Raw genomic sequence first — 16,137 nt, 5'->3', positions numbered from 1 at the left:
ACAACAACAGAAAAACTCTTCAAATATTCTGTTAATCACATAAGAATGGGGTTTCCAACCTCGGGGACTCTAATTCCATACATGAAGCCAAACTACACTTTTATACAGCTGTGGTAACCTTCAACAACAGTACTTAAAAAGAGTTTCTACCAGTTGAAGAAAATCTAAGCCACTTCTTGATTTGAGTACTTCTGACTGCTCTGGGGTAAGGAGGATGATGGATCCAGCTGAATTAGCAATAAAAACATACTGACCTTTTTTTAAGTCCTACCACTGAAAGTCCATTTTAAACAAATAGGCAACTCTCGTGAAATATACCCATACCTTATTGCAGAAACCAAGAGAAAGTCAAATTCTCAATTATTTTAGGAAGCGAAGCAGAGGTGAGTAGTGTTCTCTTTAAAACATTACTTAAATTGTGCATAAAATTGCTTTAACTTCCCATTTTCTAGAGCATCATCTGAAGACTAAGAACATTAGTCATAATATCTTAGTGGCCCATTCAGAAGCCAGAAAGGATCCATAGGAGCTCAGTACCTAACACCTCAAGTTCTGGTGGAATTTGAGTTGCCCCAGCCTTTCACTCCTTTTAAAATCTCACCATAAAGCCTCAGTGGGACCCAAGCAGAAATCCTAAAGATATTTAGCATGGAAAAAAAGTGACACTCTGAGGTGACCTCATGCACAGCTGACAAGGCTGGTAAAACGTGATATAGACTGAAGCAGTGCAGAAGTCTGAGTTTACAGCAAGACTAAAAAGTGAATGAGGCTCTGCACTGCTAATTGAGGAACATGGCATCACACTAGAGGGAGCGATCAGCTCTACAGTCTTGAGCGGGTGGAAAAGCAACAGCAAGCCTCCTTGCCCTTTTCCACTTCAGACTTCCAGGGGCAGAAGAGGCTGGAAAAATGAAGAATGAACAAGGAGTCCCAGAAGGCAGGAACACTGCTGTTCAGGGCTCATTTTACAAGACTGTGACCTGCCCTGCTTTGATACAGCACAGGCCTCCTGAAGCAACAAATATTGACAAATGTTTTAAGAGACATGTGGTGGGGAAAGGGTTGTTTTCACTGGGATGTAGCCAAGCTGATACTTCCCATATGGTGATATCATTACTAGTGTTTCCATATGGTGAAGACATTTCCTGGATAACCTTCTCAAAATGAATGGAGAGAAGAGAACTGTGGATGAAGGGAAGCTCACAGGATATCACTCAAACCCAGGTCAAAAAGATGTCTATCCAGCATTCCCCCCTCCCTGTAAAAAGCTAGTTATGTGCATAGCAAGACTTCGGGGAACACACAGAAATCTGTCTTCCACACCAGCCTCTACTTATAAAGCATACTTGCCACTAATTGCTTACTCCATGCTTTGTGCTTACAAGGAAACTAAAAAAGACCTCAAAAAGAGAGACAGAGCTTTTGAGTTATTGCTGACGCTGCCTTTCAGCACTCTGATACAATAAGGAATTTTACAAATCCTCCTGTTCTGAACTTTCATTTTCTTTTCAGCATCCTTCCCCCAGATTCTTCACACTCATTTTATACCCAAAATGAGAACATAACATATTCATTCACATGACCCAGTGCCATGGAGTTCTTGGCTGTTCTAAAAGGAGAGCTTGCAGCAGCACAGCAGAAACATCCACCTAAAGAAGACGGGGACGCAATAAATTCTGACGAGGTTTCACCTGCTGTGACTCTCTAGATCAAAACATTTAAAGATAAACTTACTTTAATATCAGGAAATTGGCCAAGGTACGTATCCATGGTCAGGAGCGCCTGATCCACCAGCTTCTGATGGAAATCTGTCCAGAGGAGATCATTGTTCTGAAAAGCAAAATTAATAAGATAGTTATTAAGAAAACAACATTTCTATTTTAATTCTTGAGTGCTACAGTCAACAATTTCGGTCCCCCAGAGCTCTTAAGAAATAGCCGTTTGAAAAAACTAAGGACCAGAGAAGTTAGTTGAAAACAGAGGTCATGTCAGAAATGTAGAAACAGAGAAGAAAGCCCAATGATGCTAATTCAGGTGACCTCTCCTAAGGACACAGCATCCTCCATGAACCTTCCTTCTGAAGGCCTGTCTTTTCACCCTAGTGCTAGCTCAAGCCCACACAATGGAAGGCACCATTTTCTGCTTTTCAATACAACAGAGCTTTCTGGAGGATAATGAAAATAACAGAGAGCTAATCTAGCAGTCTTCAATCCTCACATCACTTCCTCCACAGGCCAATGGAGGTCATGTCCAAGGCTTGCACCCTAAACTGTGCAGCTTTAGCCTTCATTTTATCTCAGGCACAGTAACTTCCCATCAACACCTTGTATTAGCTGGAAATCTCCCCCCTCTTCCGTTTTTTCACTGGAACAAAGGTTTGTGGCTAAACCATTTAGGAAAAATCCCCATCTTATATGGGATTTTGTTGTTGTTTGGTTGGGATCTTTTGGTAGGGTGGGTTGTTGGCTGGGGTTTTGTTTTATTTTTTTGGTGTGAGGGTTTTTTTTGGCATAATAACACTTTTCTCCTGCCTGTCTTTACCTGAAAGAGAGAAAAACAACCAGCGTGTGTGTGGGATGGAGGGGGTGTGAGGGATGCAGACCCTCAGAGCAGCTACAGTTCATTCTCAGGACTCATGCTCCCTTTGACATCTCTGACTCAAATTCTCTGAAGGGACAGCCTCTCATGAGGCAACACAGTGGCTCCAGAAGAAACAAGGCCAACAGAGAATGTGAAGCCAAGCCAGCTGAATTACAACTCCATTATTTATTGTAACAGCACTTCCTAATGGAAAGTTTCCATGTTAATGCAAGAATTGACCTGGAAACATTCAGGTTTTGTTTGACTTATCTGCTTTGAAGTCAGTATTTCCTGGGCAAGATGCAGATGTTATTTCAGGTGATATTTTTCTGCAGGGTAAAGCAGGGGAAGGACAGAATCTTTCTCCTGCTCTCCTCTCTGTTCCTTTCCCACTGCTCCAATGCCATAGACAGCTGCAGATGAACCCAGTCCTGCAGCTTCATGGCAGATGGTGCCACAGAGCTGAACTGCCACAGCAGAACAGCTGGGCAAGAGCAGGGGGTGCCTGCCTCCAAATGCACCCACCACACACACGCCAAAGGGGATCCAAGCTGTCACATGACAGCCTGTCCCCTAAGCGCCACAGAAAATACCTGGGCAAGTTGGACAGGCATCACCTCACCAGGGTATGAGAACAGCAGGCTGGGGTGACATGGGGCTCAGCCAAACAAGGTGGCAACTAAAATATGGCAGCTGGTGGTACTGCTGTGAGAGGGAGATTGTTGCAGCTACACAATGGCTGTTCTGACCATGCTTTGGCCATAGATTTAGCTTTCCCTTTCTCCTGCACAGAGCATAAACAATACATCCAGTTGACCCTACTGACTCTCTCTTGGCATCCTGTATCCCTGTTCATCCACTCTAGGGGGAACAAATTACTAATGGGTGTAAGCATACAGCTTTGAATAGCATTCAAGCATCTGGGAACAGTGTCCTACACAGACAAAAATATAGGCCACATACCTTCAGCTTTCCTTTCTTCCCAATGCTGAGCTTATCTTTCCAGCTCTTTTCAAAGTCAAATGCCTGAAAAAATGTGGTGCACAGACACATCTTCCAAAACTCATCTCCACTGACAGACCAAGCCTGGTAATTCCACATCCTGGACACAGTCTTACCTCTGCTATTTTATTCGTGTCATCTCTCCCAGGCCAATCTGGTTCATAAACTTCCTGCAGACACTCTGTCAGCTTCTTGGAGGCCTCATGCATAGCTAGAGAAGAAGAAGGAACCGCTTCAGAAAGAAGGAAATAATGTGTTCCATAGTGTGTTTAACCATCACCCTGAGGAACTGGGACACAAAAGCATTATAACAAATGCTAAGCTCTTCTTTACAGAGTGTCTGACCCTTGATAACACAGAGATGGAAGGTAACCACAGAGAGAAAGGAACCAAGGATGCAGTCACATCAAATCCTTTGTGTTCATCCCCACCTATCATAGTCTATCTGGTAAGAGAGCACCACATGTTCAGCATCAGAGCACAACCCCATTCCACCCATTCCATCCCAGGAGGCCCTGAAGGATTCCGAAAGATCACCCACCTTGACAAGGCTGACCTTTCCTACAACTTACACCTGAGGAAACAGCAGGAAGGGGACAGCTGCAGAAACCTCACTGCATAGATAAGCACTAGAGCAGAAACAATCCTCTGCTACACAGACCTTACCTTTCACAGAAGCCAAGTAAGTTCGGAGGTCCTTCTGCAGCCTCGTGCCTTCAGACTGTGAATATAAGAAGACCATCAGTTATTCTCTCATATAAAGACAGTGTAAGAAGGAGTCAAGCATTAATAAATTAATAGCAGATGGGCTACATATGAGCCCTAAGACCACATGAACATAAATGTTAACAGGGAGACCCACACAGCCCTCTGACTTGGTAAGCCTATAGTGAGTGATCTGCAGGCCTGTTTGACCAACAATAAAGCTGTGATTTGCAATTCCCAGCAGAGCCACCTTCAGTGTTTTGATTTCATACAAGCAACTTCAGACAGTCCTAAGGGCAAAGCAAAGGGCCAGTGTGTCTATGCAACAAATGTAACTGAAGGGAGTTTGCAGGATATAGAAGATTCAATTGATTTATTTTGTACTGGTTTGGGAGCAGTTTAGCTCAACACTGTTTCCTGCCAGACTGCAATCCAAAATCCCAGTGCAAAGTGGGTTCAAGGGACCTGTGATCTGCCCAAACATCACATCTAAACTGTCCTGTACAGCAAGGCTTGCAAATACAGAGCTAATAATCCTTTTCTTTAGTTTCACTGTGGAGGTAGCCTGTCAGCAGCAGATCTCACTCACTAGTAAACAAAGGATTAAACCAGAAGCTGGGCTGAGTTTTGCCACTGTCAGACGACACAGCCAAATACAGTACAAGAACCCAGATAGTAAGAGTCGTAGAGATTTTACACAGCAAAGTTAGTTCAGGCATGCACATGTATATGCTCTCCCCATATGGTTCCTCTCCTGCAATAGGATAAGCATTCTCAGGCTCACCTCCCCTCTACCTTGCCATATGTCATTGACAGTGGTGCAAAGGAGGCAGGGAAATACTCCCAAATCCAGACAGTGACATCATACAAACAGGAATGAAAGGAAGAGAAAAGCAAGGCTTCAGAAGATGACCAACACTACCACAGAGCATGTCTAAGCAACTTAAGGAGCAAACATTGAGGACACCTCTGCAAACAACCTCTGGAGTACGCAAGAAGTACAGAAAAAAAAAAATTGAGAGATAAAGACCTCTTATGAAAAGGTTTCTCTAACCCTGTGGCATCTTACTATATCCTCACTATCCCCCAAATTAGCTGTAAAAACAAGAATGCAGGAAAATGACAACTACACCTCACACCTTCCTCACAGCCTGCTATCATTCCTCCTCCTCTTTTCTAGTTTGTGTCCCATTGGGAAGGGGGCAGTATAATGAATTTTGACAGCTGAAGACAACTCCAGAGACAGAGAGCTCACAGGATGCCTCTGACAGCTGCCTCAAGAGTTACTAGCTTCAAAAGCAGATGCTTCCTATCAGCTCTCCCCAACACCCAGGCACCTCTTGCCTCAACAGAGCTCATGTTGTTGTCCCTTGTGCTGTCAGTGCAGCTGTGCTCTCTAAGCAGAGGCTAAATCTGACCAGCTGTTGAAGTGGCAGTGCTACCATAGCTTTGTGGAAAAATCCATCTGCTTCCAATGCTATGGTCCAATTTGTTTTTCTTGCCTCGAAAGCTCTGGATGAGTTCACATTTGTTCTTTTCCTATTGCCCTCAACAAAGGAAACAAGGGATGGGAAAGGGCTGGCCACTTTTGTAAAAGGAAACCAAACTTCTAGTCTGGAGGCGCATTGGCAACTGATCCAAAAAGAGTACAAGAGGAAAGGAATAATGGCCACATCTGCTGTAAAAAAAACTAGGAGTTCTTAAAACACAGAGCAAACAAATGCAGAGCTTTTTGCTGGCTTAAGGTGAATGTGGAAACCTGGGCAGATGACACTCTCCTAACAGTGCAGTCAGAAACCACCAGGGAAGAAACACTAGAGTAATCAAAGCATACACACAGGGCACCATCAGGGAGGCTAAGCTTACAAGCAGCAGTTCAGTCAAGCAGGTAAGGGAGTTTGCTTGTGCCTAATGCAGGAAGTAAGAAAATCTTCGAGGAAAGCAGTGCTGTGTGCCTAGAATTGATCCATGGTAGAAATCACAGACTGGAACTAACAAGAAATGTCAGAAAACAACAGAAAACGGCAACTGCTTTCTCTCTGTGCATGCAGCACCTGCTTTCTTTGAGCAGACTCTAACAAGCTCTCAAGTACAGCCACAATTCTGCATAACCACCTCTCACAGTGCAGTTAGATTCAGTCAAATACTGTATAGTAGGACAGCTTTCAACACCCTTGAGTACACATTTAAGTGATGCTTCCTAAACTCAAAGGTAAAAAGTAGAAAAGAAAGTTGAATCGGAATCTGCATAATTAATCCACTTCCTAGTTCTTGTAGAGTTTAAGAGTGTGCAGAAGGAAGTTACAGAGGTATGGTTGAGTGTAAAGATCTAATAGCACAGAAACTTTTAAACTGCAAGAACATAAAGAAGAAATTGAGTGTGTGTGTGTGTTTGTATCAAAGTAACAAAACTCCACAAAAAGAAAGTAAAAATAGGACAAAAAAAGGAAGATCAGTGCTGATTCCAAATCCCAGATTAAGTTCTCATTCCTGCACTAATAAACTGACTTAAAACTTTCACACAGGAACAATCATACTGTGTCTTGATGTAAAAATGACCTCAATAAGTTAATTAAACACACAAGTGTCATCTTGTTTGAGCAGATATTGCTATGCTTGCAATCACAGTGTAATTCAACCCTGTGAGCCTATAATACAACCAGGTATAATATGAAGGTCAGTATGCACATGAAGATGCATATTTAAAAATAAAAGTGCCATGCTTGGGAGGCTGGAAGAGCTCTCTCTAAAGACCTAATGAACCAGCTATTACTTATAGCTCTATGAAAGAAAAATACAAAAGTGGTTTGGTATCTTTTCGTGCTTTCTTGTTGGGGGGGGGCTAAAATTCTTTCATCCTAATATTAGACTGCAACCCCTTCTTTACACAACCTCCCTGGTTTTGTAGTCCTTTGTAGAAGGATTTTTATTATCAGGAGGGATGTTTTACACCTGAGAGGGGCAGAAACAGGTAAGTCTCCAGTCAGCACAATGTCAGAGTTATCAAGACACAAAGTGTGAACAACGGGTGAGAAGTTCCCATCCTGGAGTACCAGGCAAACTATTAAACTTGTTTTGCTATATAGGACTGCAACGAAACTGCTGGGGTAAGGGTTCTTGTCTATAAAGAAAGTCACTCTCTGAGCTACTGACTGTAACTGTCCATGGCCAAACCTACATTGCAAGAGCAAAGATAAAGTTCACACTACCTGCCCTGTAGGCTGAGGCTGTGCTGAACACTGTGAGGGAGAGGCAGAGATGGTCCAGCCCATGCCAGCAGCAGCTTGCATCTCATGCATCTCATGTGAAACACTGTAAACCAAGCCAGAACTTCCACACGTAAGTGTGACAGCTCATGAACGGTATCAGAACCCAGCTGCTCTGTCAGGCTGAAACTCAACACAGTGCCAGGTGTAAGGGCTGCCACCACTCTCCCACTCCCTGTCTCTCCAGTGAATATTTCAAATGCAGGGGAAGAGAAGCCCAAGCCTAACACACCTCATGCAAGGGGCTGTGTTGCAGCTGTGCTCCCAGGTCCATAAGGACAACTTCCAGGAAAAGTTTTTGTGCAGATGCCTGAACACAAGTGACACTGGGAAAGGGAAGGAGGGGAGAAGCCTCCACATGAACTTTTTGGGAGGTTAATTGTGAAAGAGAATCTGTCATGAGGGAGTAATATGGGGCCCAGTTGTGCTGTTTGTCAAGACTTCAAGAGACACGGGTGAGCCCTATAGCCCTGCAGAAGCATGGTTATGTCCAGCTCATTTGCCACACAAGAAATTCATCTGTCTGAGCTAAAAACCTCCTACCATTCAGAGCCATCAGAGTGGTGCTCTTACATGAACCTGAATGGATAGAGGTGGGAAGCACAATGCTTTCCCTTACGTCAACTCAACCACCATGGAGGAGAACCACACGGTGTCTTATTTGAAAACAAATAAGTGATTTTTAGACCTACTCTCCATTCATTGACAGCCCACACATGGAAACATGTATTGAAGCGGTCCCAACGTAGCCATTAGTCAGAGAAGCCTCAAATCAGGACTGAACAAGGCCACTGCCTGGTCGCACCACAGACAGTTCCACAGGAGAGCTGCTCTGTCTGAAGGCTGCAGCAACAGATTAGCTTTCCTCCAGGCTTCCATTTCCCACAGGAGCAGACTTTACAAGGAAAGGCCATAGAAATTTCATACATAGCTATACTACACACACACAAAACCAAAAACAAGTGTGTATATATTGGCATATAGCTGATTCCCCCCCCCCCCAGTCTGCTTGTCATCATAACAAATCCTCAGTCCTGGATATCCTAATGATCCAGCTATCTCACATTTATGATTTGCCCTGTAGAACAGGTATTGTTCACATTAATTTTAGGAACAGGGAAACTGAGGGTCAGAGCAAAACCAACAGACCCCAAGCAGCAAATGCAGAGCAGCCTCCAGCTCCTTTGATAAATTATATGGAGAATATAGTTCATGGCCTGCCCCTGCAAGATGAGAGAAGAAATTAAGCTGCAAGGGGTAAAAAGGTAAAGCTTCTTTTGCAGGCTTGTTGGTGCACCACTAGAATTCACAGCTTTGGAAACTGAAAAGCTATCCCAGACAGCCAGATCAAGAAGTTTGGATTTTTAGCTTTTCAGTGTTTCTCCCTTAAAAAGGTCATTTCCCTATTGTCAACACTTAAAAATTATACAGAAAAGTCACACCTAGTAATGTCATGTCATCAGAAACAAGCCAAACTGTATTCCTCTGTGTACAAGACAGTATCACTGGTGGACGGGCTACAGAGATGTTGCGTGAACTTCTGGAGGAACAGCTATTACTGCTGCCAAGAGAACGAGCACTAGTCTCCAGGAATCTGCAGTCAGCTCTGGTTAGACATAAGTCAGACTGAAAGATTTTCATTATATTCAGCTGTGGCAAATCCCTTCTCAGCTGGTTTTGTGACACATAACCACATCTGCTGAGTCTTAACTGACATGATACAGCTGCTGCTAACAGCTCAGAATGAAGTCCTAAATATGCAAAGGGGCAAAAAGGAGCTAAAAGATTTCTTCAGCACTAACAGGGCTTTGGTGTGGCACACATTTCCTGCCATAAAACAGAAGCAACACTTCCCCTAACACCAAGCACGAAGGTGCAAATCCCTTGAGGTAACTGATGTTCCCCCCTCTCTGGGGGGCTGAAAGCTCCAGATTAAAAATAAACAAATAACTAAAAACCAACAAAACACACACAGTTCAAGATACAAACCTACTGCTGGTTCAGTAGGAGGGTGGGGGGAAATTGCTACACTGTTAAAGTATTTTTGTATGCTAAATACAGGGTCGAAGCAGACATGCCAAAGAATAATGACTCAGGCCTGACAGTGATTGTGCAAGGATGGTGGGGAAGTCAGATTTAGATCTTAGCCATGGAAGGATGTCCCTTTTCACCATTTGCTTACTTTGCCTCTTTTGCCCTCCACTGCAGGTAGGAAACCAAAACTGCCTTGTTCCATTTTAATTTTTATTTTTAATCTCTTTCCCATCCTATCCATCCTTCAGAGACATGGTGTTGCTCTTATATCTCACTTTCAGCCCAGCAGGAAAAATTACATTACAAAGCATCTGCTAACTGAAGGAAGTGCTCTGGGTGAGCTATTTCTTTTCCTAAACTTGAGTCTAGAGCAAGCATTATTTTTCAGCATACAGTATCACTGACTCCATGACAGGGACACTGGAAGACACAGCATAACTTCTCATAAGTGAACAACTATGAGTTGTGGGTCACTTCAACAGGCCTAAGGCATCATTCAATTTAATGGGCTTTAATTGCATATTGCAGCAGATGACTAGAAGATAATACTGAAGCCCAGGGTGTAATTACACATAGCTAATTATCTTACCAGCTGTTTATTGAAGTTCTGCACGCACTGTTCAAACTGCTCATCTTTTGTTTCATCTGCTTTCCCAAGCTTCTGAAGGACCTGCAGAAGAGAGGAGAAAGGAGACTTCAAACATAGATCTAGCAAAGCAGAGATTAAAAAAAACACCTTGGCAAGCTTTTGCTCACCAGACTGGAAGAAGTTAAAAAGTATCCCTTATTCCACACTCAGAATTTCTGAAATATTTCTCCACACAGTCATAGCTGGGAAAATGACTTACAGGCGAATAAGGATGAACTCAGATCTCTTCTTCTTTGCTGCACCAAAGAGTATCACCGATGTTTGTCCTTCACTAGTCTAATGCTTTTTGCAGGCAAGGCAATAGCAACCCAAGTTGTTCATCTCCTGGACCAGCAAGAAACAAACCATATCACTATGCCCTTTGTTGTGTGGTTACACTTATCCTGATTTAACACTAGTTTCTGGTCCAGATAGGGTGGGGTTTTTTGCTCCCAGAACAGCTGGACTGTCCTCAAAACCAGAAAGCCAGGCAAGAGACCTCCTTAGATAAAGAAGGTGGCTGGAGCAGTGCAAGCCCAACCTTCTTTTCACCTTTTCTCACTGTGCACATGCTTGGCAGGAGCTGGCTGTTGAGAGCAACAAAGGACCTTACACCATGCATCTACGTGACAGAGTCTAAGTGTCATGTTTGAGAGTGTCAGCAACCAGTCCTGTTTCTCTCACCACCTCCCTGCACAGCACAGCTCCCCAAAGACTGCAATAAAGTCCTTATCAGACTACTTCCCTTATCATCCTCCTCTCTTAATGACCTCTTCATGCAGTTAAGTGGATTGCTCCCAGGCTTTGAACAAAGAAGCATCTCATTTTCTGGGAAGCAAAATTAAATGTGTCCCATCACCAGAAGGCTGGCCAAACTGCAGCTGTGGAGGGGGGCTGCAGTTATTTGTCAAGTCCCAGGCAACTCCAGCAGCAGGAAGACAAGGATGTAAACTACAGCTGGTTAAGCTCAATTACAACATCTTTGTTATTCAAAAATAAAACCTGACTACACCAAAGAAAAAAAATAATTGGAACTATTACATATATTGGAACTAAGCCAATTATTTAGTCCAACTGCCAATACATCTACTGGTCCACTTTCACCTTTTTACACTGCCAAGGTGGAGGACATTTGTATTATGTCTGTTTGGCTAATCTCGGTTCTCTTTTCCACTATTAAGCACAGATATCCCCAGCTCACCCATGACCACCATAACTGACTCTAGTGCTAGGCACTATAAATCAGTACAGTCATTCAGCACCCAACTCACAAGTCCCCTTATTTAGGCTGGGATTTAATGTCTAGGAGGAAACCACCGTTTTTCATTCTCCTGGTCAACAGTCTCTCTTCACCTCCAGGAATCACTAAGGTATTCAAAATGTTAGTAAAAGGAGGGAAAAGGACACATGCAGATGCAGACTGCACTCTGCCAGCAAGGGCTGTACCAAAAACCTCCAGTTAGAAGCACAAATTCCTACAGCTCAAGTGACAGCAACAAATACTGCAGCTACAGGCACCTAACTTGGTTGTCTATGCAGCAGGGCATAGACAGCATGAATATTCCCTTCTTCCTCTCAAACCCTTGGCACGTAAGAGCTTGTTGGAGAGCAGAAGAAGCAACACTGTTTGGACAGGCAGAGTCCTGTACACCAGCCACTGGTACCTCCTTTGCTCCTCTGCTCCAGTGAAGGGGAATGCATGCCACAGCAACAGTGTTGTTGAGGCTGCACATCGCATGCCAGCAGGAGAGAAGCATTCAGTATGGCCTCATCTTCCTCGTCTGATGGTGAACCTCTTCCAGAAAGGACACTGCTAAAAGGCCCTGTATTCAGCTGTACTCCCGTAAGCTACCAGATCTATTGAGCATGGGTTTCCCACCTGCTGGGTGACTTCCTAGATGTCCAAAGAGCCATCACTGATAATGATAAAGTATGCAAGCTGCAAATTCCAAAGCAGAGATATGTTCCCAGTGTGCAAATCAACAGAATTATTAGGGATATAAAGGAGCTTTCTATGGGGCAATGCATGTCTGTCTAGCCAAGAGACTGATGCTTTCAGGCCTGGAGGGGAGGGAAGGAGACCATTTAACTGTGAGTAATCCGAAGTATGTCGCTGAGGTCAAAGGTTCAGAACAGCCCCAGTGCTTCCTGGTATAAAACACTGAACAGCACCCACAAGCTATTCATTGTGGCAGCCACATGCCTGCTTTCCACATGTCCAAGATATCTGCAGTTCCACTGCGCCTTGGAGGGGCACACACACTGAGTCTGGGGTCACCCAGCCAGCTGGGAAGATCTTGTTCCACTATGCCGAGGCACTACAACACAGCGGAGAGACAACAGCCCTAGGCTGCAGCAGGGCAGAGGTCATCTCATACCGTTCTCCCTCAAAACCAGATCTGCCCCACGCAAACAGCCCAGGGGTCAAACCCCAAGTCATTTGAGCAGCATAAAACAATGGCTCCACAAGACTGGCGCTCAAGCCTGCCCTCAGCTCTCCCATCAAAGACCCATCAGGCAAACCGTACTACCAAATCCCTCTGGACCCCCCTAACCCAGCCAGGGTTGGAGCAGCTGGCCCTGGGTGTGCTGCTGACTGTGGACATGTCTGTGCTCACTGCTAATAACCGGTGAGCTCACAGGACAACTCCCCTCCCCAGGCTGGTACGTGCCGTCATAGGTCAGGCTATTCCGGGTGAGTCAAGGCTGCTCCCTCCCTCCCCTGTGACAGCCTTTAATCCTCCAACTCACTGCAAAGCCAGATCAAGTTCAGATGGAAACTTCAGGCTCTTTGATAGCTATTAATGGAGCAGATTTACCAGGGTAGGAGTCAGGAACCAGCCACAGCTCCCAAATCCAGTGCGGATCAAAGACTGTGTGACCTGTCAGCTGCTGTCTGGATGCAAACCACACCAGGCACCAGACATGGATCTGGCATTTAAAAGATTAAGCAACCATGGCTATGCTCCTTGGTCTGCCCTTGACCTGAGAAGTCCTGGCCCTGCATAAGGATAGCAACCATTTCAAGATGGTGCAAGCTAGGATGAAGGAGAGAATACTTTGCATGACTCCCACAAAACATCCTGTGGGATGCACTGCTGTGGGTTCCAGTCTTGGTTCACTACAGATTCATTATGACAGGATGGGGTTATCACCCCAACCAATGTTTTTGGCCTCAGTCACTGGACACCATTTCCCAGTGTTGCTCATAAACCAGATCACTTCCAACAGTCCGCTGGATCTGCAGGTGCTCCTTATTTCTCATAAACTAGAGCCACAGGCAACTGATCAGCTACTGCAGCATCTCCAAGCAGAGCCAAATTCCACCCATGGAGCCTCAGTTTTCCCTGCATTTGAATAAAAGCAAGAAGGAATAAAGAGACTGAAGTTTTAAAGGCACTTTAAAGATCCTAGGAGGCAAGATGTAGTAAATTATCACATTCTTCCTCATATCACTGATGTATCTGTAATCTGGTGTGGCAGGCAGAACTATTTGCAGTAAGCTTTTAACTACCGTACTTGGAGAACTGAGATAACAGAAGTGACAAAGAAATCTGGAAATCTAATGTATGAAGATCTGGCATTCTGCTAGCAACCGTCAGAGAAGTAAAGACATGCAATAGCCTGTAATACCAGCAACTTTTCCTAGTAGTATGGAAAGTTTGCTTAGCGAAATCGAAGCTGCATTTTTTTTCTCAAAGACAAGACTATAATATTCACAGGATGACTGAGCATTACTTAAATACCACAGCTTCATAGGACTCAAAAGGGAGCATCTTAACTGGCTGCAGTTTGCCTGCATCTGGAAGAATTTTATCTGGCTCTTTTTTCCAGGTGTACAGGACGAAGCATTCCTGAAGGGCAAACCCCTCCACTGCTTAACACAGGATCTCTGGTGCTCTGCTTTAAACACTAGGAATGAAGGAAACCGAGACCTGCATATCAGCCTTGTGACCACCAAACACTCTGGTGCAGAGCAGCAGTAACCATGAAGGACACTTGCTAGCTATGCAGCAGCAGCTAGTACCAAGAAGCATTATCAGACTAAGTAGAATGCAGCTCTGCTTTGCTTTAAAAAGCAACTGTAACAGATTCACTTTTATACTTTCTAACAGAGAAATATACATCAGCTGCTTAATGCATCCACAGTTCTTATGCAGCACTTTCCCTTGTGCTCTTCGAAAATGTCAGTGCCACAACAGAAGCCCTGAAAAACCCAAATATTCTCTCTCAGCACACCCCATGTGTGACCCATTATGTGAACCATTATGCGAAACAATAACCTAATAAAACACTGCTTTTCATGGCATATGGGTCACCCACGCCAAAGACCAGTTTAGAGAATGCAAGTGATGAGTAGGAAGGCAAAAATAAATGTAGTTTGAGGATCCCAAACAGAACAAAGTCTGCATCTGAAATATCTGAATTTAGGGTGGTCTAGCTCCAGTGAAGAAGCAGGCATTAAGCCCACAGCCAAAGAGCCTGCAGCCCTACAGGTCCACACTCTCCACTGTATCAGAGAAGGGGTTGCAGTTACATCTTTACCGATACAGGCCCAACACTTCTAAATCATTTTATCCCCTGACATCTCCACCCCTCATAAATGACACCTCTGACTTTTGCTGTATCTGCCAACTCCAGTGCAGAATCTCCAACTACCAACTGGGCACAGAGCCAGTAAGCGCTGCGACTAATTTTGAACTGCAACAAATTGGCATGTGCCAATGGGTCAATTAGCAACAGAACAAATAAACCTTTAATCTCAGGCGGCTGCCTGTTCTTCCATGAAAGACATTGTACTTGGAAGAGGGGGAGAAGAAAATAGTGTCCAAGTCAGACAGAAAGCATAAAGCCACGTAACTTAAGGTACAAACAAAGGGAGTTCCATAAGCTTTTTTAAGCCCTGTTACTTCTCTGACCAAATTAAATGTGATTTGCTCAGTGAAGTAGATTTGTGCTCATGAAATAATTTGGGTCTTGCACTCAGAATCAGGGAGAAAAGCAAGAGCAGCAGTGGGAGTCCTGCTCCCTTTCCACCCTCCCTGGGAGCAGGGCACGTCCTCCTGCCCTCCATGCCTGCCTCTAGGCTGGCTTTGGGTACAGGCTGGCTTTTTCCTTGTGCAAGCCTGGCACAATTAAGTCTTTCTTTGAAACAATTGGACATAGGAGGATGGGGGTGGAGAGGAAGAAACTCCAAACATATTAACACTTCATTTTAAATTGAGAAAGTTATTCCCATGGCTGAGCAATCAGCAAGACCCTCAGATCACTGGAAGATGTGAAAGGGCAATGCCACTCTTGGTGCAGACAGAGGCAGGCTTGTTTGCTTCTTACTTGCTAACAAGGTTCAATAGGTCCTGCAAAGACAGGATGTTGCTTCTGTCACTGGGCTGAGTTGGGAAATCAGGGTTCAATGCAGCATCTCGTTAGGGACTTTCTGAATGACCTGGAAAAGACATATCCAATGTCCCATCCACCCAGCTATAAAGAGGAGAGTTTGTTCTGCATGTCACAGAGTGACCAGATTTATCCCTGGCACCTCCAGCTGGCAAATGGGAAAGAGAAGTACAGAGAGATAACCAGTTTGAGTGCTCAGCTCAAGACACACTGAGATTGATTTTTACTGATGTCCCTCTAATTAAAATATGTAAGAACTTGCAAGCTTAGCCATATTCTAAAACCCAACCTAACTAGGGAAAAAAACAAACAAATAAAAAAACAACTAAAATATAACTTTCTGGTCACATTGTGATGTTGGAAGTCTCAGAACATTCCCCAAAAATATGCTAACAGTGAAGAATTTAAATCATTAGAATAGATTGCATGGAGATTCTTTGCTAATGAAAGACTTCAAGACAAGCACCTCAAGTGTGATTTAAACCTTACTGGTCCCACCCCACATAGGGGATGGACCATGTAAGG

The 16,137-nt window shown here is 44.2% G+C and overlaps 1 protein-coding gene across 17 annotated transcripts in view; it reads right to left on the bottom strand.

Annotated features, from left to right (window-relative positions):
• Positions 1-16,137, bottom strand: part of BIN1 (bridging integrator 1) — a 100,531-nt gene that overhangs the window by 43,849 nt on the left and 40,545 nt on the right. For all 17 annotated transcript variants that reach the window (XM_062607813.1, XM_062607806.1, XM_062607801.1 and 14 more), the window contains exons 2-5: positions 10,177-10,257; positions 4,249-4,303; positions 3,699-3,793; positions 1,735-1,830 (exon numbers count right to left, since the gene is read on the bottom strand). In XM_062607813.1, coding sequence (XP_062463797.1) covers positions 1,735-1,830; positions 3,699-3,793; positions 4,249-4,303; positions 10,177-10,257 — 327 coding nt within the window. The remainder of the gene's footprint in view (positions 1-1,734; positions 1,831-3,698; positions 3,794-4,248; positions 4,304-10,176; positions 10,258-16,137) is intronic.

The sequence above is a fragment of the Pezoporus occidentalis genome, unplaced genomic scaffold, assembly GCF_034315485.1.
Source record: "Pezoporus occidentalis ecotype Australia unplaced genomic scaffold, CSIRO_AGI_Poc_V1 ctg126, whole genome shotgun sequence".
In the NCBI taxonomy this organism is placed as follows: Eukaryota; Metazoa; Chordata; class Aves; order Psittaciformes; family Psittacidae; genus Pezoporus; species Pezoporus occidentalis.
The sequence above is the reverse complement of the archived record's forward strand: the minus strand, read 5'-3'. Positions and strand labels throughout refer to the sequence as shown.